The 23,599-nt window shown below is 45.8% G+C and overlaps 1 protein-coding gene across 2 annotated transcripts in view; it reads left to right on the forward strand.

Annotated features, from left to right (window-relative positions):
* The first annotated feature begins 6,492 nt into the window (after positions 1–6,492).
* LOC133365381 (tumor necrosis factor receptor superfamily member 16-like) overlaps positions 6,493–23,599 on the forward strand; it is a 56,088-nt gene continuing 38,981 nt past the window's right edge. Inside the window, exon 1 of one of the 2 annotated variants that reach the window (XM_061587194.1) lies at positions 6,493–7,437. In XM_061587194.1, coding sequence (XP_061443178.1) covers positions 7,339–7,437 — 99 coding nt within the window. In that variant the 5' untranslated portion in view covers positions 6,493–7,338. The remainder of the gene's footprint in view (positions 7,438–23,599) is intronic. The other variant, XM_061587198.1, reaches the window with a different exon arrangement.

Genomic DNA, 23,599 nt, shown 5'->3' on the forward strand with positions numbered 1-23,599 from the left:
ATCCCAGCTGGCAAGTGATGGGCCAGTTTGCATCCCTCGGGAGGGAGCAGATTTCACCTTGGGCCGCCAGTATCTGACTCCTGAGGCAGACCCTCCAACAGTTGCTATTTCATAGGCAAAATACTCTTTTATGCACTGGTGTGTGTTAAAGAAGCAAATCTCCCTCCACTGTTGGAGGCAATGATGCCTTTAAATACCAGTTACTGGTATTTTAATACAGTTTTTTTTAATGATGTCTTGAAAGCTTTTTTAAAATGTTTTTAAAGATGTTTTGTTTTAATGTATTTTAAAGTCTGTTTTTATGATTGTAAAGTGTTTTTCGTGCTTTTGTTTGCTGCTCTGGGCTCCTGCTGGGAGGAAGGGCGGGATATAAATCAAATAATAAATAAAATACAATAATAAATAAACTGCAGGAGGGGAGAGTTCTCTTGCACTCAGGTCCTGCTTGTGGGCTTCCCATACAAGCCATCTGGCTGGCTACTGTGAGGACAAGATGCTGGACTTGATGGGCCACTGGCCTGATCCAGAAGGCTTTTCTTATGTTCTTACACAAATCACAGGCTCTCTCAGCTATGAGACTGTGTGCTGAAGATAACTCGTGTGAGTGTGAGAGAGATACTATCCATATATATGAACTAGTTGTGTGTATACAGTTAATGTTCCCTACTAGGTTTATAGAGCCAGTGAGGCGTAGTGGTTAGAGTGCTGGACTACGACCTGGGAGACCAGGGTTCAAATCCCCACACAGCCATGAAGCTCACTGGGTGACCTTGGGCCAGTCACTGCCTCTCAGCCTCAGAGGAAGGCAATGGTAAAAGCACCTCTGAATACCATTTACCATGAAACCCCTATTCATAGGGTCGCCGTAAGTCCAGTCAACTTGAAGGCAGTCCATTTCCATTTACTAGGTTTATACCTATTATATTCCTGACCAGTTATTTGGCCTGCATAACAGCTGGTCTACCAATGCAAAGCTCTCTAAGCCCCACTGGGCTTTTTATTTTATTTTGGTTTATTTATTTATTACATTTCTACCCCGCCTTTCTTTTCATGATAGAAACCCAAGGTGGCTTCCGTATGGTTCCCAGGCGGTCTCCCATCCAGGCACTGGCCACACCTGAGCCTGCTTAGCTTCCGCAGGGAGCTGGCCTCATGTGCCTTCAGACCATAGCCTTTGTAATGTAAGGACTATACTCTGCTTTTTGTTTTGATAGTGTCTATGCCAAAAGAGTCAGCTCAGCCCATGCAGTTCAGTTCTGATATTGTGCCATGGGGGGGGAATAGACCCTGACACCTTGTTGGCTACCAAATGTACATTTCCCTTTAGCCAAATGAATCACCATTTTCACGATTGGCTGTTACCGCCTTGCATCTTTGTGCCATCACTCCCAACAGGCTGAAATAGACTGAGAATGGTAAGAAACTTGAAGACATGCTTAGGAAGGATGGAGGGCCATAGTTCAATGGTAGAGCATCAGCCTTGCATGAAGAAGGTCCCCGCTTCAATCTCCGGCATCTCCAGGTAGTGCTGGGAGAAACTCCCTCCCTGAAACCCTGGAAAGCTGCTGCCAATCAATGCAGATTACATGTTGTTAGACAGACCAATGGCTTGACTCAGGTTAAGGCACTTTCCTATGTTCCTAGTATAAGAAAGGGCTGGAGCGCAGTGGCAGAGTACCTGCTTTGCATTTTCATCCCAGGGAGAAACCCGTGCCTGAATGGAGAGGCGCTGCCAATCAGTGCAGACAATATGGGGCTAGGTGGACCCAACGCTCTGACTTGGTACAGGGCACCATCTGATGTTCCTAGGAAAGGTCAAAGGTCCAGCTTCCAAAGAAAGCCGGCTGAACTTTGCAAGCCAGGTAAAAGCAGGCAGGCGCCATAATTAATACTTTTCCACAAAGTGGAGAACACTGAGGTGGCGCCGGGGCTGCAATCCACTGGCAATGCTTCCTGCCCTTTGCAAAGAACGGGAAGTGCATGTGCGCATAGCAGCAGTGCGGTGTAGATCCATTCATTTCAATGGACTTGCACAGGAGATCTTTGTGGCAATTTTAAAAAACCCAGAAAATACATTACATGCCCAGATGGTTTGTAAACTGGTTGAGGCGCAATGATTTTGGCTCAGTCCTCCTCTTCCTCCCTCCCCCTTTTCTGTGGCCAGTGCCATTCCCACCCCCACCCTGGCCCCCAACATCATCTCTACATTCACAGTCAGCTTGTAAAGATGTTTATTGAGGCCACCGTCTCTTGCCCCTGCTGGTGTCTCTTTGTGTCTCTCCGGCAGCAAGAGAAAAATTTTGCAGACAAGGACTTTCCTGGGTTTGGGGGGGGGAGGGATTGGAGGATTCAAGAGATCAAGGGGTGGGAATGAAAGACCTGCTAGGTCAGTCCCCTGGGACCAGGGCAAGTTTAGGTCCTCCTCTTCCCTCGATCTCACAACCCAACCTGTGGGGGCATCCATCTCCTCCCTGGTTTTAATTGTTTTAAACTGTGGCTCAGGGGTTCTGGGCCTTGATCAAAGTTACCCCCCCTGGAATCAATAACAACCGGTCTTCTGGAACAGAGGATCATCCCCTCCCCCCTCCCAGCTGCATTTTTGGGGTTTTTTTCAGTCCTGATTTCCAACCTCGGTCTTGCACTAATGCTGCTGTGTCAATGATTGCCTTTCCTTTGCAGTCTCAGAAACACCTGGGGTTCAAATACATCCCAACTTAAAAAGAGCTCTGCAGCCAGATCAGCCCAACACCCTGTCCTCACAGTGGCCAACCAGAAGCCCCAAAGCAAGACCCAGGTAGAACAGCAGCACTCTCCCCACTTGTGATTCCTGGCAACTGGTACAGAGCAACAGCGGAGAGAGAGCATAGCCATCAAGGCTAGCAGCTGACGATAGCCTTGTTGTTATGTGCCTTCAAGTCGATCTTGACTCATGGTGACCCTCAGAATCAGCGACCTCCAGGAGCATCTGTCATGAACCGCCCTGTTCAGCTCTTGTAAGTTCAGGTCTGTGGCTTCCTTTATGGAATCAATCCATCTCTTGTTTGGCCTTCGTCTTTTTCTACTCCCTTCTGTTTTTCCCAGCATTATGGTCTTTTCTAGTGAATCATGTCTTCTCATGATGTGTCCAAAGTATGATAACCTCAGTTTCATCATTTTAGCTTCTAGTGATAGTTCTGGTTTAATTTGTTCTAGCACCCAATTATTTGTCTTTTTCGCAGTCCATGGTATGCTCAAAGCTCTCCTCCACCACCACATTTCAAATGAGCTGATTTTTCTCTTATCCACCAATAGCCTTATCCTTCCTGAATACCCAAGTGCCCTTTTGGGCTCTGTCCCTAGGCCATTAAAAAACAGTGTTGTACCAGAGACAAGGTGTTTGAGTTATGACAAGGGGATCTGGGTTCAAATGCTTGCTTACTGCATGACCTTGGCCTGGTCACTGTCTCTGAGCCTAGCCTACCTTTTCGGGATGTTGTGAGGATAACAGATCAGTGGGGGATAACACATGCCTCACCCTGAGCAATTTGAAAGGAGTGTGTGGGATGAAAGAGCAACCAATAATGTTATATTCGCTTCCTTTTTTTTTCAGTTTTTACGCTATCTGTTCAAATCCTTTCCCCTGCAGCATGCTGTTAGCTTGTGATTTTATTCTGCCAGAAATAAAGCATGCTGTGTTTAGCTTTCGCTCAGTTCCTTTGGTCTTCATCTGCTGTGGTTGTATATGTTCTACCTTTATGCTATGAGATTATTGTGCGCTGTTATATTTTATTGGTTTTCGTTTTGCAAGCTGTTTCGTGTGTCTTTTGTGAAAGAGAACCAAGATTTTAAAAAAAGAAGGATCACCTCCATGGCCAAACATAGCCAAAAAAAAAGAGTACAATCCTTTATTCTTTTATTTTTTCCACTTCGTTCATTTGTTAATTTACTTCCCATGAAAACATCTCAAAGCAATTATCAATAAAAACTTCAACGATTAAAAAACACACATGAGCAATAAAAACAGTTTCAAATCCAATACAAATGCTGACTGGGATTTCAATATTCACTTACGAGACTGGTTGAAAAAGGAAGGTCTTCCATAGACACCAACAGGTCTATTCAGAAATAAGTCCCACTAAGTCCACTGGGCCTGAAAATGGAAATGGACTGCCTTGTAGTTGATTTCGTGGTAAGCAGTATTCAGAGGGGGTTTACCATTTCCTTCCTCTGAGGCTGAGAGGCAGTGACTGGCCCAAGGTCACCCAGTGCGCTTCATGGCTTTGTGGTGATTCGAACCCAGCACCTTAACCACTACACCACACTGGCTCTCTCCAATGGGTCTTATTTCCTAGAAAATAGATATAGGATTGCAGCGTTGAAAGGCCTGCTCTTGAAGATATTCAAGCTGCAATCCTAACCCCACTTTCCTAGAGTAAATCTCACTGAACTCCTAACCCCACTTACCTGGGAGTCAGCCCCACTGATTTCAACAGGACTTACTTCTGAGTAGGCATGTTTAAGATTATTGTGCTGTAAGGCTACACTCTTGTACAAACTTACCTAGGAATCAGCTCCATAAAGTCAGTAGGATTTACTTCTGAGTTTACTTTGTCTGATCAAGCAAGCAATCCTATACAAACTTATACTCACCGAACTCAGCTGAACTGAGTAGGCTTGCATAGGGCTGCCCTGTAAGTCTGTAACCCTATGCATACTCATTAGAGTAAACCCCATAGACCTTTGTGGGACTTACTACTACTGCTACTACTACTACTACTTTGTTGTTGTTGTTGTTGTTATTAAACAAATTTATAGGCTGTTCCACAGCATAAAGCCATCGAAGTGTAATGCAAGATAAAAACAAACTCCTAAAAACCATAAAATCATTTAACAGACCTATATGGGATTGTGCTACTGAATAAGTTTATTATTGAAGAGTCTTACATTTATATCCCACCTTTCTTCCAAGGAGCTCAAAGTGGTGTATGCATGGTTCTCCCTCTCCATTTTATCCTCACAGCAATCCTGTGAGGTGGGTTTCTGGGGGGGGGGCATAGAAGGGGCAAAGAATATTTCTAGATGGCTAAAATATACTAGGTGGGGGGGAGTTCCTTGTTGGGGGGGCACTTTCCCCTCCCCCCTCCCCTCTTTGGTGCCAACCCTGGTTAGGCTGAGAGACGGTGACTGGCCCAAGGTCTCCCAGTGAGCTTCATGGCTGGCTGAGTGGAGGTTCGCCCAGGTCAGAGTCCAACACCCTAACCATTACACCACACTGGTTGTCGTTGCACATGCGCACACAAGAACCCACCAGGATACTTGAAGAGCGTTCATTGCAGTTATTTTTGCAATACCTCATAATAACTGCTGCATCTTTCAAGCAAATGCATAACACTGAACTAAGATAAGCTCAGCTTCGACGTAGCTGGCAGAGCAGAAATGTATCTGCTTGCTTCCTTAACCATGCAAGAAAAGGGGAACCAGGACCTTCCTGAGGGAAAAGCATCCCAATGTTCCAGGGTGAGCAGGGGTGTAGTCGTCCAGGGTCTCAGGGGTTCTTAGACTCCTTACTTTTTTGGAAGCAGGGCACCAGCAGGGTCCCTGTATCTCCAGCATCCTGTGAGCCAATCAGCATGAAAGGGGACTGTGTTAACCACTGAGAAAAGTCTTGCAACATGCTTCCTTGTCTTTTCCTGCTGATTGGAGCCAATTGGAGTGAAAGGAGACGAGTCAGCCACTGAGAAGAGTCTTCTCAGTAGCTAAGATTCTCCCCTTTCATGCTGATTGGCTCCTAGGGATGTCTGTTGTGGGAGAAGGCATTAACAAGGATCTCATTCTCAATCTGGCTGCAAAAAAAAGAGGGAGGGTGTGTGGCTATGACTGACATGAAGAGACCCTGCACTTCTCAATTTGCCACTATGCTACTGAGGGTGAGTGCAGACAGGAGCTTGGGAAGTTACCTTATCTGAGACAGACCATTGGTCCATCTACCTCAGTACTGTCTTCACGGACTGGCAGCAGCTCTTCAGGTATGAATCTCTCTCAGCCCTACCTGGTGATGCTTGGGGTTGAACCTGGGACCTTCTGCATGCAAAGCAGGTTCAATCCCCGACACCTCAAAGCACAGCTGGGAAAGACTCCTTGTTTGGAATCTTAGAGAGCTGCTGCCAGTCAGTGTAGGCAATACTGAGCAAAGTAGACCAAGGACCTAACTCAGTATATGGCAGCTTCGTAAGTCCCACCTCCGCTGTTGGAGGCAGCGTGCCTTTGAATACCAGTCGCTGGGAACGTGCTCGTGTGGGTTTCCCAGAGGCATCTGGTCGGTCCCCGTGAGACCAAGAGGCTGGCCTAGAGGGGGGCCACTGGCCTAATCTAGCGTCCCGGCTCTTCGGAGGCGCTCCTTGCCTTATGCCTGCCTTGAACTCCCCCCCCCTTCATATATGTTTCCTATTTGGGAGTGGGGGGGAGAAACAGAGAGGAGGCGTGGAGGGCACACCCAACACCCACCCCTGGGAGGAGACAGGCCAGCGAGCAGCGAGGCAGATCCTTTGCGGGTCTTGGAAGCAGCGGCAGAATCCGAGAGGGAGGCGGGCAGGAATCCACCCCCCCCACCCCCGCCCTCCTTCTCCTCCGGGGACAAACTTTCCCCTGCCGCCTGTTTGGGGGCTGCGATCGCGATCCAGACGAGTGCGGCGCTTGCGGAACCGGGAGGCGACGGAGCCGGCGCAGCGCTCGTCTTGGCTGCTACTACTACTGCTGCTGCTGCGGGCGCCTGCCGGCTTCCTTTGCCCAGCCGAGCGGGGCTTCCCCTCCCCGACGCCTCATTTTGTTTTTAATCGTCCCCCCGCCGCTTCCAAACTTCAACCCTTCTTCTTCTCCTCCTTCCTCGGGGACAAGAGGCTCCTCCTGCCGCCGCCGCCTCTAGAGGGGCATCTGCCGCGTCTTTTTTTCGCTCTCTCTCCCCGCCACCCCGCGAGGCCGCTTTAGTTTTTGCAGTTTCTTTTTAAAAAAGATAAATGAAAGACGGGGGGAAAGGAAGGACGGCGGTGGGAAGGAATTTGTACTCCTTTTCCCCCTTTTAGGGTTTTTTGGGGGTGTGTGTATTTTCCCATTTTCCTGCAAGCGGATCTTAGAGCCCCCACCCCGCCCTGGTCTTTTCGGACTGTGAGAAGCTATTGGTGGCGTTATAGTGAAGACTTGGTGGGAGACGCTTTGTATTTATTTATTTATTACCCCCCCCCAAAAAAAGTTTTTGGTTTGTTTTTAAATCTGTTCATTCGGCTCAAAGAGCAAAGCGCCTCTGCGTTGCTTTTTAAAAAAATATAAATATAAAATTGGGATCCGGCGCGAGGAAGAATCGCGATGCCTTTCCAAAGAGGAGCCTGGGGTGAAACTGACGCGAAACTGACGAAGGCTGCCTTGACCTGTCTCCTGTTGCTGCTCCAGTCAGTCTCTGCAAAGGTGAGTTTGCCCTTTGTCTTCGTAGTAGGTACAGCCATCTTCCATCCCTCTCTCCTCCCTCTCCCCCCTCGCTTTTGCCTTTTAACCCAGGCAATGGATGGAGATCTTAGGTGCGCTAAGATCTAAGAGCGCAATTCAGCCCAAGTGAAAAAACCTTTTGATATGAAGAGAGTTCAGCTTCAGTCTCTCCAAGTAAAAAATGAATGGGGACGTATAACAACCGGAGTCTGTGCGTGCTTCCTCGGGAGTAAGTCCCGCTAAACCCAACTGGGCTCCGTCCTACGTTGACGCGCAAAGAGGATCGCGGCCTTAAAAAGGGTCCGGCTGGGTTGCTCCTGAAGTGGACAGGGCTTTGACAATGAGTTTGACTTTTAGGGCGGTGGGGTGTTTGCTTTTAGTTGTGTTCGTTAAGAGCAAGGTTCGTAGTAGCAAGCTGAGCCCCCGCCCACGTCTGAACTTGTTTTGAAAGTCCTAAAAAAAACCCACCTGAAGCAGTCATAAAAGAGGAAAGCGTGCTTCTGGGCATAAATAGAGTGCGCCATCATCAATACGGAGTAGCTCGCAGTAAACACACAAATACACATGCACTCCTCATAGCTGGAATCTGAGAAGGTGTTTAAGTGTGAGAATACTGCTCCCAAACAACTTCAAGCTCTCAAACCTCTTTTTAAATAAATAAATAAATCAGTGATTAGTGGCACTTATTTATTTATTGTTTGATTTCTATCCCACCCTTCCTCCCAGTAGGAGCCCAGGGCAGCAAATTTATATAGCACTTTTCATGCCCCCCAAAAGATGTACAGATTTATTTATTTTTAAAATCTTGTATGTCCTCAGAAGAGCCCTTTGAGGTGGGTCAGAGTTGGAGCCGGGTTCAAACCCTGGGCAAATTACTCTCTTCCCCCCTCCCAAGGTTTTCCAAGCTCCGAAAGAAAGGCAATAGTTAACTCAGCTCTCAGAGTTACTTGAACTGTTTAGACCTGCAGACGTCTGAAGCGTCCTGTATGTGTCACCAGGCAGATGAGTTTTACAAAGAAATGAAACAAGCTGCCATGGGGGGGGCAGTAAGAAACCCAGTGGGCTCCACTAGTGGAGAGGGTGTTGTCCTGGAAAACATGGGGTCCACACTCAAGATCCCCCAAACCTAAAATAGTTACTCTTCAAATTACCCACTCTGGTTTACTATTGGAGATGCTTAAGGGTGTGTTGTTGTTGCTTTAAAGAGTGGGTCACCTCCCTCCGTTCCGCGTGGCGTGGGGATCCTAATATATGTTCACGATGGGGGGGGAAGTTACCCCAGGTTAAATAATGCAAAACAGAAGCACCTGTAAGATTACGTATGAGGTTTTGTTAATGTGTTTATGTGTATAAATGCACGCAAGGCTTTTTAGTGACAGCAGCTGGGTAAAAAGAATAGGTCCTCGTTGCCCTTAGAATCTTGCAGTCCAAATTTTGACATGGGGAGGGGGAGAGGAGAGGAGAAGGCTCACAAACCCAGTAAAGCAGCCTTTGTCAACTTGGTGCCATCCAGATATTTTGGATTTGAACTCCCGTCAATCCCAGCCAGCACCGCTGTATAATGCTGGGGCTGATGGGAGTTGTAGTCCAAAACATCTGCAGGGCACTGGGTTGGGGAAGGCTGCAGCAAAGTGAGGAATGAGATTTCTGAATTACTATATAAATTTCTGTTCCTTTAGTAATCACCAATTATTAATGAATTGTTTTATTTGTGTGTAAGCATAGGGAAAAGCCAAAACAATGTTTTAGCATGGACAACGTTTCAAGGAATTATGCTTGGTTAGAATCGAAATTAGAAGCTGCTGATGTGTCAGTGTTGAAACTTATTTAATAGATGTAAAATAGTGCAACACAGCAGAAAGAAATGAGGAGTAGTAAAGACTGCTGATTAGTCTATGTACTTTTGATATTTTTAGTGTAGACATGGGGAAATAAAGAGGCAGACCCGACCATGGCCGGGAGGCTAGGCCTAAAAATGCAGTTTCATCAGTTATAGGGGATAAGGGGTTGGATTTGGCCCCGTTCGGTTTATGATGTCAAAACGGTTATAAAAAGCTGTGCTTTTCCTGTGATTGGCAGAGTTTGGTTTGCACCTACGCTCCCAGCAAGCGCTTCTGGTTTATGTCTCAATAAACTCTGTTCTCTGGAGCACCACAATTTGCTTGGAAAGTGTTCCTTCCACAAAAGGGAAGGCTGAGAGGGACAAAGAGACAACAAGGGTCAGCAATGAACAAAACGTGTTAGAGACTCGAGTTCAAATTCCCACTTCACTATGGACCCTCAGCCCACTGGCACTCAGACTCAGTGTGCTTGCTGTGAAATGGGAACAACAGTGGCCCACCTCAGAGGACTGTTGTGAGGCTTGGGCTGGAATTTTATGTACACTTTCCTGGCAGTAAAGTCCATTAATGGAACTTTACATCTGAGTCGACACCATGAATTACATCAAGATAAGAAAGAGGCCTTTTAAAGTAAAAAAGCTGAAACCCTAAGCATACTTTTTTTGGAAGCGAGTCCTGTTGAAATCAGCGATCATTACTTCTCTGTAAATGTGATTACAATTGGATTGTAGAGGCACCAATGAACACAGCCAGCAGCCATCTGTCTTGGACACAGAATAGGCTACAAATTATTCAGTGATTCAGGCCTTTCTGTTCATCTTTATTTTATCTATTAGTTAATTATAATATTGTATACCACTTTCCAGCAGTTCACAGTTTGAAAGAACATCCATTATTAAAACAGCCCTTCATGTGAAACTTCAGTCAGCGGTTTGCAATCCCACCGTTTAGGGGCCAACACCAACCATATAAATTCCCTAACTTGGTTGGGCATGGAACTAGGTATCATTATTACCCTTGAGAGTGAGTAGGCCGCTTTGCAAGGTATCAGAAAGTAGGTCCCTGCCCCCCAGGAACTTACAGTGTATAATTCAGCAAGCAGGGGAGACAGCAATAGAAGATGAGAAGGGAAATGGAGGCAATGGTGAACAGGGGAAGAATTACGCAGTTACCATTGATTATATCATGCTCTCAATGTACTTAGTACTTTAGGCTGCAATCCATTGAATGTACTCAGAAGTAAGCTCCATTGGGTGCAGTGGGTCTTACTCCCAGGTACGCCTTAGTTTCCGCTTCCTGGGAGCTTACAGTGTAAAACAGATAACGGAGAAAACTACAGGCGCGCGCAAGAGAAAATTAGGTACAAGAATTTAGAAATAGCAAAATTTACCGGAGTTTTCTTTTTTTAACCTACTTCATTTCTCTGAAGACCTTCCAGCTTTGACAGGGGTGTGTGTGTGTGTTGGAGATGATGTGGCGGTGTTGGAACGCAATTAAGTGTTTTGTAGCATCAGGTTTTTAGCACACATACCCAGCTGTTGTTATGCCAAAAGCCCTGGATATGAGACATAGTTGTGGCTGGTGTACTCTGAAGGCTGAACTGCTGGTTGAGCCTTTAGTCCTCCTCCCCCCCCCCCCGCCACCCTGGCTTACTTGTATCTCTTGATATGTTTGATGATTAAGAGTGCATGGACTTTGCTCCAGAGGGTTCATCCTTAAACATATATTTGGAAAGATATTTGGGATTTTTGAGGGTGATATGCCTCCACTTTTTGGACAATCTAAATCTTGCAGATTCTTATTAAGCAGTATTAAAGGATGTGAATGTTAGTGAAACAATTAAAAAAAATACCCAAACGTTTAGGAAAACCTAACATCATCTCCCATTGAAGCTAGCCCCTTTAAAAAATAAAGCTTTGAACTGTATTTTGGTTGTTTGATTTGTATCTGTTTACCATTTTGTGAAGGGGTCTCTTAAAAAGTAGATTAAAAATCTATTAAACTTAGTGGGGTACAACTGAAAAGGAAAGTCTCCAAAAGCCCCAATGAAGTGATTACATCTGTGCAAGAAAATATCCCTGTTCATTTTGATAGAGCTTATGCCTCATAGTGTGCATGACGGTGGAGCAGGTGTGTTTCCAGTGACTACAAAACTCTTGTCCCTGAAACTGTGGGGATTTTTATTTTTTCTTAATGTTGAAATCTGTGGATGCACAACGTTTTAAGAGCTGTGTCCAGGTTGTAGAATTGGTTTTCTTCAGATGACACATGGTAGGCTTCTAGTTCTCCCCACTGCTATATAAATAATAAAGATCCTGAGTTTTGAACCTATATAATAATCTGGAACACAGTCTCCATTTTCTCTCTTCTCGAGTGATGCCAGGAGAATATCATGTCTAGAAAAAGAGAATAAAATGCAGTAAAGATTTTTGAGGCAGGTCCTGCCAATATTGGCCACTAGGAAGACAGTGTCAAGGGCTTGGAGTTTGACAATGCAATCCTATCGCTCTCTCCTTCGAAGTAAGCCCAGTGGGGCTTACTCCCAAGTAAGTGTGTCTAAGACTGCAGCCTGAGTTTCCAGTCTCATACATTCATTGGGACTATTTTTCTATGTCAAAATACAGGCTGGCTGTAGGAGAAAGTGCCTCTGAGCATGAATAGAGAGCTGTTTTCTTTCCAGAAACAACTTTTATGCATGTTCATGGTTATTTGGTACACCCCAAATTCTGCTTGTATGATTCATTGTGGGCTGGACTTCAGCATACTATGTAACCCCTTGCCATGGCTAACAGAAACAGAAAGAATTGTGCAAAACAACACGACGACATGCAGATCTGCTCCAGAAATTATTTTTCAAATGCAGACTACACACAGGCCTGCATAACAACCTCAGAGAGACAAAGCAGAGTTTTAGATTCTTGGCTAATCAGAAACACTCTGTGACTACCGGGTAGTCAGTAATCTTTGGTCTCAGTGTGCAAAGAATTTCTCCCAGCACTACCTGGAGATGCCAGCATTTGAACCTGGGATCTTCTGCATACATGCAAAGCAGTTGCCAGCTCTTCCCCAGGTGAAAGTTTCAAGTTAAGTGACAGCTGCTACCCTCAAATCCAAATCTGGATCCACTCTGCCATGTCTCGCTATCTGCTCTTCCAAGGACAGTATGGCTTGACCATAATAACCCACTTCTGGGGACGAAACCCCCAACTTATGTGCTAATGAGGACTGAACTGCCACTGACTGACCACTCCAGGAAAGAGATCTTGGGGTCCTGGTGGAGAGCTCAATAAAAATGTTGTCCTAGCTGTGAAATAGATGAATTCTATGCTAGGGAGTACTTGGAAAGGGGCCCAGAAGAAAAGGAGCAGGATTTGTAGAGCGTTTTTATACGTCTATGATGCAGCCACGCTTGGAATACTTATGTACAGTTCTGATTGCCTCGTCTTTAAATGGATATTGTAGAACTGGGAGAGGACCAGAAAAGAGCAGTTTAAAATGATCAAGGATGTGAAGTACCTTGCATACAAGACAAAGGTGAAGAGTAGCAGGGGGGAGGTGGTCCAGGTTAGGAGAAAGTGGGTTGGAGGATGGGGAGGGCATGATAAACGTTTATAAAATCACGTGTGGTGTGGATAATGTGGATGGGGTGATGTTTTTCCCCCTCTATCAGAAGAGAAGCACTTTGGGTCATCCAGTCAAACTAATTAGCAGGAAATTCAGGAGAGACATCTTCAAATGGTGGGATTCGCCGTTCCTGCAAAATGTCGTGATGGCCATCCCATCAAATCCCAATTCAAAAAAGGATTAGACAGATTCACGGAGGATAAAAGCCATCAGTGGCTACAAGTGTAGTGGAGCGACAAAGAGACATAGCGACAAAGAGACATAGCAGCAAAATCAGGAAGCCTCCAGTTCGACTCTCACCTCTGCTCTGAACTGCCTGGGTGGACTTAGGCTGCCTATTCTCTCCCAAGCCTCAGTCTTCCCATCTGCAATATGGGGGTAATTATAATATTGGCTTACATTACAGGATTGTCTTTTTTTTTGTAAGGGTTACTACTAGATAATAAATGTGAAACACTTTGATCACTTGACAGCACAATGCAAATTGTAAGTATGCCTCTGAGTCCCAGATGTTGGGAGTCTGTTGCGCTCATGTCTTCCTTCCGGGCTGCCCAAGGGCATCTGATTGGCCATTGTAGAAAACAGGGTGCTGGATAGATGGATCTTTGGTCTGATCCAGAAGGGCTCTTCTTGTGTGAGAACTACCCCGGAAGAGGGATTGACGGTAAACCCATCCTGGAGAATGAAAAAAATTGAAATGGACTGCCTTCAAGTCGATCCCGACTTATGGTGACCCTATGAATAGAGTTTTCATGGTAAGCAGAATTCAGAGGTGGTTTACCATTGCCCTCCCCTGAGGCTGAGAGGCAGTGCCTGGCCCCAGGTCACCCAGGGAGCATCATGGCTGTGTGGGGATTCGAACCCTGGTCTCCCAGGTCGCAGTCCAACACTCTTAACTACTAACAACTCTCAGTGCCCTTCACAAACTACAGTTTCCAGGATTCTTTGGGGGACGCCATGACTGTGCAAAGTAGTATGATACGCTTTTAAATGGACAGTGCAGATGGAGCCTTGGTCTTTAAGGTACATATAACTTTCAGCTCAATGAGTGTTTTTCCAGAATTGAGGGAAAGGGCTGCAGCTCAGTGGCAAAGTGCCTGCTTTACGTGCAAAGGACCCCTGATTCGGTCACCAGTATTTACACCTTTGAAAAAAGGATCTGATAGCAGGCGATGGAAACGACCTTCTCTGCCTGAGAGCCTGGAGATTGCTGCCAGTCAGAGTAGAGAATACAGGCTGTGATGGGGAAAGTGTCTGACCTGGGATAAGACAGTTTCCTATGGGACAGGGGTGTGCCTGACTGTTTTACCCACTGGAAATCTAAAGTTGGTGCAGGGAAATGACCCTTTTCCTTGCGAGCCGATTTTCTTATCAAAATTGCCCCTCCGGGGCAAGATACAAAGAGGAGCTGGGAGGGGGCAATTGCATTAAGTGGAATGGCCCCGAGGGAAAGAGATAAGCAGTCTCATGTGATCAAGACTGCAATTCCTGCAGCTGCTTTATGCTTTTTTATTTTTAAAAAAGGCCTCTTCTCCATGCCAGTGGTTCACAAACCTTTCCCCCTCATAGACCACTTGAAAATTGCTGAAGGTCTTGGTGGAGCGCTTAATGATTTCTTTGCCCGCTGTAGCAGTTGTAATGTGCTGTGCTAGATCTGGTATGATTTTAAACTGTAATTTACTGCTCTCGGAGCCAGCAGTGTAGTGGCACGTTCATAAGAGTCTCTTCATAATAGTCACAGCCACTCCCCCTTCTAAGATTATAGACTAATCTGGCCAGGCTTGAATACTACTTTTGGCTTCTCTGTCACCGTCAGAGATATTGCTTGAATTGCTGAACTGAGCGTCTGCATGTTTATTTCCTGCTACTACCAAACTGCTTGATGATGCAGATGGAATGCTATCACCAGGATACACTGTCTCTTCTTCTGCAGTGACAGAATTCTTATTGTGCACAACTTGTCTTTTTGAAGTAGGAACTTCTTTCACTCTAACTGGATCCAATCGGCGGGAAAGGACAAGGAAGCAAGTTAGAAGACTCTTCCCAGCAGCTAACACAGTGCCCTTTCATGCTGATAGGCTCATAGGATGCTGGAGACATAGGGACCCTGCAGGGACCTGGCTCACCAATATGTAAGGGGTCTAAGACCCTCTGAGACCCTGGATGACTACACCCCTGCTCAGAGCTACAGTTCCCAGCACTCTTTACAAACTACAGTTCCCAGGAGTCCTTTAGGGAAGTCATGTCCTTTAAATGTGCTATAAATGTATGGTGTGTGTACACAGCCAGAGATTTGATGATGGGAGATCCCACCTACAGTTTGGAGCGGTGCGACTTCAATAAGGACTAGGCTATTGCGAGTATGAACAAACAGCAAATTGTGTAACACCCTTTGCCGTGCACCCTTACACATCTATACCACAGCGTGAACAGTGGATTGTTCTAGGATTCAGTTGGTTTTCAGGTGTGTTGCGTTCCTTGCTGGTAGAATGCAGCAGCGAGGGAATGACATACGACTGGTAACTCTGCCTGCTGCAGACAGAGCTTTGGTATCCAGGCCCATCCTCATGATTCCCTACAGTGCCCCAGCCTCAGTTCTTCATCTGTAAAATGGGAATACTGAAGCACCTCTGACAGTGTTGGTGCGAGGATTCTGACGACCTCAAAATCTTGCACCATCTTTAAGTTAGCTGTCCGCCCAGCACAAGAGCTCACATCGCCAGCTGTGGCTCAGGGGCAGAGCATCCGCTTTGCATGCAGAAGGTCCCAAGTTCAATCCCCAGTGGCATCTCCTGGTCAGGCTGGGAGAGTCTCCTGCCAGAAGGCCTGGTGAGCTGCCGCCAGTCAGCGTAGACAGCAGTGAGCTGGGTGGACCAATGATCTGACTCATTAGAAGGCAGTTTTCTGTGTCCCACTCGCTTTGCGCAGTCCTGAGGGTGAGGCCTGGCTCAAATTAAGCCTCTGCAGAGGTATGCAGGAGAGAAAGGAGGCGGCCCAAGCAGCGCCTTTGGTCCTTCGCTATTTCCAACGAATTTCATGTCAGGATTAATGCAGAACACATTTTTCTGGTCTGGTATTAACATTTTTGCTCAGCCAGCCTCTGTAATTATGTGGTCAGGCCATATAAAAGCTGTCTTCATCCCCCGTATTTCCTGGGGAAGGTAATGAACGTTGCATGGCTAAATATTTTCTGTTCTTACTAAGCTGCAAATTTGGGTTGTTTTTCTTTTTCTTTTGTTTAGATGGGATGGCAGCAATATGTAAGGGAGGGGAATGCAATGAGTGCAGCTGGATTCTTTGCTTTAACGCAAAAATGCTTCAGGGTGAAACTTTCTCTGGAAGAGTTTTGGGCTTCCTAGATTTATTGGAGGAGGAGGAAGGATGTTGTCTTCAATGTCCTTCAATAATAGTTCATGGATAAAATAGCCACAGTTCTATGTCCCCATTAACACCCCTGTTCTCACGCTAAAAATTCTTTCCCCAAATCCTCCCCCCAACACTATACATCACTGAAGGCTCTTTGCCTAATATATTCATTTATTTTGCAATAGTCTGCCTCCCCTCCACCTAGGGTTGCCAGGTTCTTTGCCTGAGACTGATCCTGTATCTTTAGGAGAAGAGAAAGTCAGCCAAGTGCAGGTGTTCTTGCAACCCTGTAATGGGAAGAACCACACGGTGGAATTCTCCCTTCCCCCTGCACAACTTTTAAAGACACAAAAGACCTCTTGGAGCTGGAGCTGGCAACCGAGAGGTCTTCTGTGTCTTTAAAAGTTGTGCAGGGGGAAGGGAGAATTCCACCTTGTGGTTTTTCCCATTACAGCGTTGCAAGAACACCTGCACTTGGCTGACTTTCTCTTGTCATAAAGTTACAGGATCAGTCTCAGACCATGAACCTGGCAACCCTAGAACCACTAGCTTCTGATTCAATGAACTGAACTGTCACAGTTTCTGTTATCATCATCATCTGCAGGTGAGGTGTGTCTGCACGCTTTTAAACGCTTTCCCACGTTGACTTACTTCTTTATTTCTTACATTTAAATCCCACCTTTCCTCCAAGGAGCTCAAAGTAGTATATAAACCTTCTTTTTTAAAATGTTTTTAATCTTAGAAGATGTTTTGAAAGCTTTTTTTAAGAAACGTTTCTAAAGATGTTTTTGTTTTAATGTGTTTTAAAGTTTGTTTTTATGATGTTTTAAAGTTTTTAGTGCTTTTGTTTGCCACCCTGGGCTCCTACTGGGAGGAAGGGCGGGATATAAATCAAAGAATAAATAAATAAATAAAAGCTATGGTTCTCCCCCCTCTCCATTTTATCTTCACAGCAACCCTGTGATGTAGGTTAGGCCGAGAGACAGTGACTAACCCAGTGAGCTTGATGGCTGAGTGGGGATTTGAACCCTGGTCTCCTAGCTCTGAGTCCCGCACTAACCACAACACCACACTGGCTCTAGAACAATAACTTCTAACAAAACAAAACAGAACTTTATTTTTTTTTTAGATTTATATCCCACCCTTTCTCCCAGTAGGAGCTCACTTCTAAACACCAATCCTTTAACAACACAATGGATGTTGGTTATACAAAGTGCGGAAAAGCTGAAATTCAGAACACAGCAGAAAATTTTGCTAACTGGCTAGTGTAGGGGTCACCAAAGCCATGCCCACAGGAGCCCATGTGCCTACAGAAGCCTTTGCTGGAGTCCACAGGGCCCTCTCCCCCTGCTGAAATAAGGCTTGAAAGCAGGAATTGTGGTGTGCATGCTTGTGATGTTCGCGATAGTGTCTCCAGTTTGCACATGTGCCCACTTAGAAAAAGGTTTCTAAGCCCTAAGCTAGTCAATTCTGGGGAGGAAAGGAACTTGGCCCATCCTCGTGCCCAGATGTGCAGCAGAGTAGCAAAAGTCAGCCCAGAGCATCTGTAGACATTGTGAGAGCAGGGGCACAGGATATAAATTCAGAAGAGCAAAATTACCACAGGCCAAACCACAAGTGCCAAAGACACTTGAAGAGAGACACTGCTTACAAGTGCCTGTATGCTAATGCTAGGAGCCTGCGAACCAAGATGGGAGAACTGGATTGCTTGGTCTTAGAGGAGAGCATTGATATAGTGAGCATAACGGAGACCTGGTGGAATGGAGAAAACCAGTGGGATACGGTTATCCCTGGATATAAACTATATCGGAAGGACAGGGAAGGACGTATTGGTGGCGGAGTCGCTCTATACGTGAAAGAAGGCATTGAATCCAGCAAGCTCAAAACCCCCAAAGAGGCAGACTCCTCTACAGAATCATTGTGGGTGGTGATACCATGCCCCAGGAGGGACTTAATACTGGGAACGATCTATCGTCTCCCTGATCAAAATGCTCAGGGAGACCTTGAGATGAGATATGAAATTGAGGAAGCATCCAAACTAGGAAATGTGGTAGTAATGGGTGACTTCAACTACCCAGACATAGACTGGCCGCATATGTGTTCCAGTCATGACAAAGAAGCAAAGTTTCTAGATATTCTAAATGACTATTCCCTAGACCAGTTGGTCATGGAACCGACCAGAGGGACGGCAACCCTGGACTTAATCCTCAGTGGGGACCGGGACCTGGTGCGAGATGTAAGTGTTGTTGAACCGATTGCGAGCAGTGACCACAGTGCTATTCAATTAAACATACATGTAACTGGCCAATTGCCAAGAAACTCCAACACGGTCACATTTGACTTCAAAAGAGGAAAATGAGGGGATTGGTCAAAAGAAAGCTGAAAAACAAAGTCCAGAGGGTCACATCACTCGAAAATGCTTGGAAGTTGTTTAAAAACACTGTATTAGAAGTTCAACTGGAGTGCATACCGCAGATCAGAAAAGGTACCGCCAGGGCCAAGAAGATGCCAGCATGGTTAACGAGCAAAGTCAAGGAAGCTCTTAGAGGCAAAAAGTCTTCCTTCAGAAAATGGAAGTCTTGTCCGAATGAAGAAAATAAAAAAGAACACAAACTCTGACAAAAGAAATGCAAGAAGACAATAAGGGATGCTAAAAAAGAATTTGAGGAGCACATTGCTAAGAACATAAAAACCAACAACAAAAAATTCTATAAATACATTCAAAGCAGGAGACCATCTAGGGAGGCGATTGGACCCTTGGATGATAAGGGAGTCAAAGGTGTACTAAAGAACGATAAGGAGATTGCAGAGAAGCTAAATGAATTCTTTGCATCTGTCTTCACAGTGGAAGATATAGGGCAGATCCCTGAACCTGAACTAACATTTGCAGGAAGGGATTCTGAGGAACTGAGACAAATAGTGGTAACGAGAGAGGAAGTTCTAGGCTTAATGGACAATATAAAAACTGACAAATCACCGGGTCCGGATGGCATCCACCCGAGAGTTCTCAAAGAACTCAAATGTGAAATTGCTGATCTGCTAACTAAAATATGTAACTTGTCCCTCGGGTCCTCCTCCGTACCTGAGGACTGGAAAGTGGCAAATGTAACGCCAATCTTCAAAAAGGGATCCAGAGGGGATCCCGGAAATTACAGGCCAGTTAGCTTAACTTCTGTCCCTGGAAAACTGGTAGAAAGTATTATTAAAGCTAGATTAACTAAGCACATAGAAGAACAAGCCTTGCTGAAGCAGAGCCAGCACGGCTTCTGCAAGGGAAAGTCCTGTCTCAGTAACCTATTAGAATTCTTTGAGAGTGTCAACAAGCATATAGATAGAGGTGATCCAGTGGACATAGTGTACTTAGACTTTCAAAAAGCGTTTGACAAGGTACCTCACCAAAGACTTCTGAGGAAGCTTAGCAGTCATGGAATAAGAGGAGAGGTCCTCTTGTGGATAAGGAATTGGTTAAGAAGCAGAAAGCAGAGAGTAGGAATAAACGGACAGTTCTCCCAATGGAGGGCTGTAGAAAGTGGAGTCCCTCAAGGATCGGTATTGGGACCTGTACTTTTCAACTTCTTCATTAATGACCTAGAATTAGGAGTGACCAGTGAAGTGGCCAAGTTTGCTGACGACACTAAATTGTTCAGGGTTGTTAAAACAAAAAGGGATTGTGAAGAGCTCCAAAAAGACCTCTCCAAACTGAGTGAATGGGCGGAAAAATGGCAAATGCAATTCAATATAAACAAGTGTAAAATTATGCATATTGGAGCAAAAAATCTGAATTTCACATATACGCTCATGGGGTCTGAACTGGCGGTGACCGACCAGGAGAGAGACCTCGGGGTTGTAGTGGACAGCACGATGAAAATGTCGACCCAGTGTGCGGCAGCTGTGAAAAAGGCAAATTCCATGCTAGCGATAATTAGGAAAGGTATTGAAAATAAAACAGCCAATATCATAATGCCGTTTTATAAATCTATGGTGCAGCCGCATTTGGAATACTGTGTACAGTTCTGGTCGCCTCATCTCAAAAAGGATATTATAGAGTTGGAAAAGGTTCAGAAGAGGGCAACCAGAATGATCAAGGGGATGGAGTGACTCCCTTACGAGGAAAGGTTGCAGCATTTGGGGCTTTTTAGTTTAGAGAAAAGGCGGGTCAGAGGAGACACGATAGAAGTGTATAAAATTATGCATGGCATGGAGAAAGTGGATAGAGAATAGTTCTTCTCCCTCTCTCATAATACTAGAACTCGTGGACATTCAAAGAAGCTGAATGTTGGAAGATTCAGGACAGACAAAAGGAAGTACTTCTTTACTCAGCGCATAGTTAAACTATGGAATTTGCTCCCACAAGATGCAGTAATGGCCACCAGCTTGGACGGCTTTAAAAGAAGATCAGACAAATTCATGGAGGACAGGGCTATCAATGGCTACTAGCCGTGATGGCTGTGCTGTGCCACCCTAGTCAGAGGCAGCATGCTTCTGAAAACCAGTTGCCGGAAGCCTCAGGAGGGGAGAGTGTTCTTGCACTCGGGTCCTGCTTGCGGGCTTCCCCCAGGCACCTGGTTGGCCACTGTGAGAACAGGATGCTGGACTAGATGGGCCACTGGCCTGATCCAGCAGGCTCTTCTTATGTTCTTATGTTCTTATGTCTTCATATATATCTGCAAATCTTCCTCCCTACCTGACTGCCCCCACCCCCACCTGTTCTCTCTCTCTCTCTCTCTCTGGGCATGTCCGCACAGAGCTGGCAAATGTCTTGCAGGATTTTTTGCTGCGTTCCAGGGGAGCGTTGCCCTGCCCTCTACCCTGTCCCCCTCCCCGGATGGGGGATGGGGTTCATCTGCCATTCATCCAGGTTAGGAGAGTTCATTAATCTCCCATGGACCTGCCTTATCCTCGGGGTTAGCAGAGAATGATGTGAAGCTCCTGGAAATTGAACGCAGAAGGAAAAGATGAAGAGGAACCCTCTGGTGTTTTCTTTTCTTTTTTTTAAGTTCCTTTCTTTGGCTGGCCCAACTCCATTCCACGACAACAATAACAATAATAATACGACAACAATAACAGCAACAATACGACAACAACAATAATAATACAACAATAGTGCTGGGAAAAACAGAAGATAATAGAAAAAGAGGAAGGCCAAACAAGGGATGGATTGACTCCATAAAGGAAGCCACAGACCTGAACTTACAGGATATGAACAGGGTGGTTCATGACAGATGCTCTTGGAGGTCACTGATTCATGGGGTCGCCATAAGTCGAAATCGACGTGAAGGCACATAACGACAACAACAACAATAATTCTTTTTCATGGGCTTTCTCCAGTTCCCAGCATCCTTAACAAACTACAGTTCCCAGGATCCTTTGGGAGAAGCCATGTGCTTTAAATCTGTGGTGTGGATGCAGCCAAACAGTCCGGTGCTTTAAATTGGTCCTATCGCCAGAAAGGCATTGTAGACCTGGAAGAGGAACAGGTAGAGTGAAGCAGCCACTTTAAGTGGAAAATGCTGGGGGAGCGTAATGGAAGCACCACCTGGCTGTTTGTCCCCTCTGTTACATGACAGAGCTGTGTGTGAAATTGGCCTGTCTTTGTTTCCTCCTCCCCCCTCCCCAAATTCGCCTACTGCCTCAGGTGCGGTGACATCTCACTAGGCTTTGGTATGTGCAGTGTTGGGGGGGGCAGCTTGTTCTTTGCCTCAGGCAGCAGAATGATTAAGGAACTGGGGGACCCTCCTTGGAAGAAGGACTGGAAGGGTTGAGGGATTTTAGTTTAGCAAAAAGATGACCTGGGCAATGGTACATAAAAGTATTTGGGGGGGGGGAGAAGGCGGATGGAGAAGTTCTTCCACTCTCGCAGTGTGGTGGCAAATTCAGAAGTGCAGGGTCTGTTCATAATCGTCACAGCCATGGCCCCTCCCCCCTCTTTTGCTGCAGGGTTGAGAATGAGATCCTTGTTAATGCCTTCTCCCGCAACAAGACATCCCTAAGAGCCAATCTGCATGAAAGGGGAGAGTGTTAGCTACTGAAAAGAGTCTTCTCAGCGGCTGATTCGCTTCCTTTCACTCCGATTGGCTTGCAGGATGCCAGGCCAGGTTGTGCAGAATAAGAATTCTGTCACTGCAGAAGAAGAGACAGTGAATCCTGGTGATAGCATTCCATCTACATCATCAAGTATTTTGATAATAGCAGGAGATAAACATGCAGATGCTCAGTTCAGCAATTCAAGCAATATCTCTGACGGTGACAGAGAAGCCAAAAGTAGTATTCAAGCCTGGCCAGATTAGTCTATAATCTTAGAAGGGGGAGTGGCTGTGACTATTATGAAGAGACTCTTATGAACGTGCCACTACACTGCTGGCTCCGAGAGCAGTAAATTACAGTTTAAAATCATACCAGATCTAGCACAGCACATTACAACTGCTACAGCGGGCAAAGAAATCATTAAGCGCTCCACCAAGACCTTCAGCAATTTTCAAGTGGTCTATGAGGGGGAAAGGTTTGTGAACCACTGGCATGGAGAAGAGGCCTTAAAAAATAAAAAAAGCATAAAGCAGCTGCAGGAATTGCAGTCTTGATCACATGAGACTGCTTATCTCTTTCCCTCGGGGCCATTCCACTTAATGCAATTGCCCCCTCCCAGCTCCTCTTTGTATCTTGCCCCGGAGGGGCAATTTTGATAAGAAAATCGGCTCGCAAGGAAAAGGGTCATTTCCCTGCACCAACTTTAGATTTCCAGTGGGTAAAACAGTCAGGCACACCCCTGTCCCATAGGAAACTGTCTTATCCCAGGTCAGACACTTTGCCCATCTAGACCAGTATTCCCTACTCTGACTGGCAGTGATCTCCAGGCTCTCAGGCAGAGAAGGTCATTTCCATCGCCTGCTATCAGATCCAGCAGCGAGGCTCTTCATATGTTCTTATGAACTAGCCAGTACTGAAAACCAAATGCTAGACTCAATGCATGGCGAGTGTGACCCAACTGGGCAGTTCGTGCATTTGGGAACTAGCAGAGATGATCATTGCGAGAACTGGTGGGCGTCTCCCACTCAAGACTGAAAGAATGACTTGCTAGCACAGGTTGCTTTCAGTGTTGGCCCACAAGTGTTGCTGACCACCCTCTGGAAAATGCATTGTGCCACAAAGCCCACACACCCAAGTAAACACAAGGGTTGCCTGATCTCAGTCTGGGCCTTGAGATAAAGTCAAATGATGTTGTTTTCCCATTCTGAACCAGCTTTCTGAGATAAGGCAATCAGCGTAGGAATTTACATGCCAAGGAGTGGGTTGTGTGTGTCTATGGATTTTAGCAG

Source organism: Rhineura floridana, chromosome 10, assembly GCF_030035675.1.
Source record: "Rhineura floridana isolate rRhiFlo1 chromosome 10, rRhiFlo1.hap2, whole genome shotgun sequence".
Classification (NCBI taxonomy): domain Eukaryota; kingdom Metazoa; phylum Chordata; class Lepidosauria; order Squamata; family Rhineuridae; genus Rhineura; species Rhineura floridana.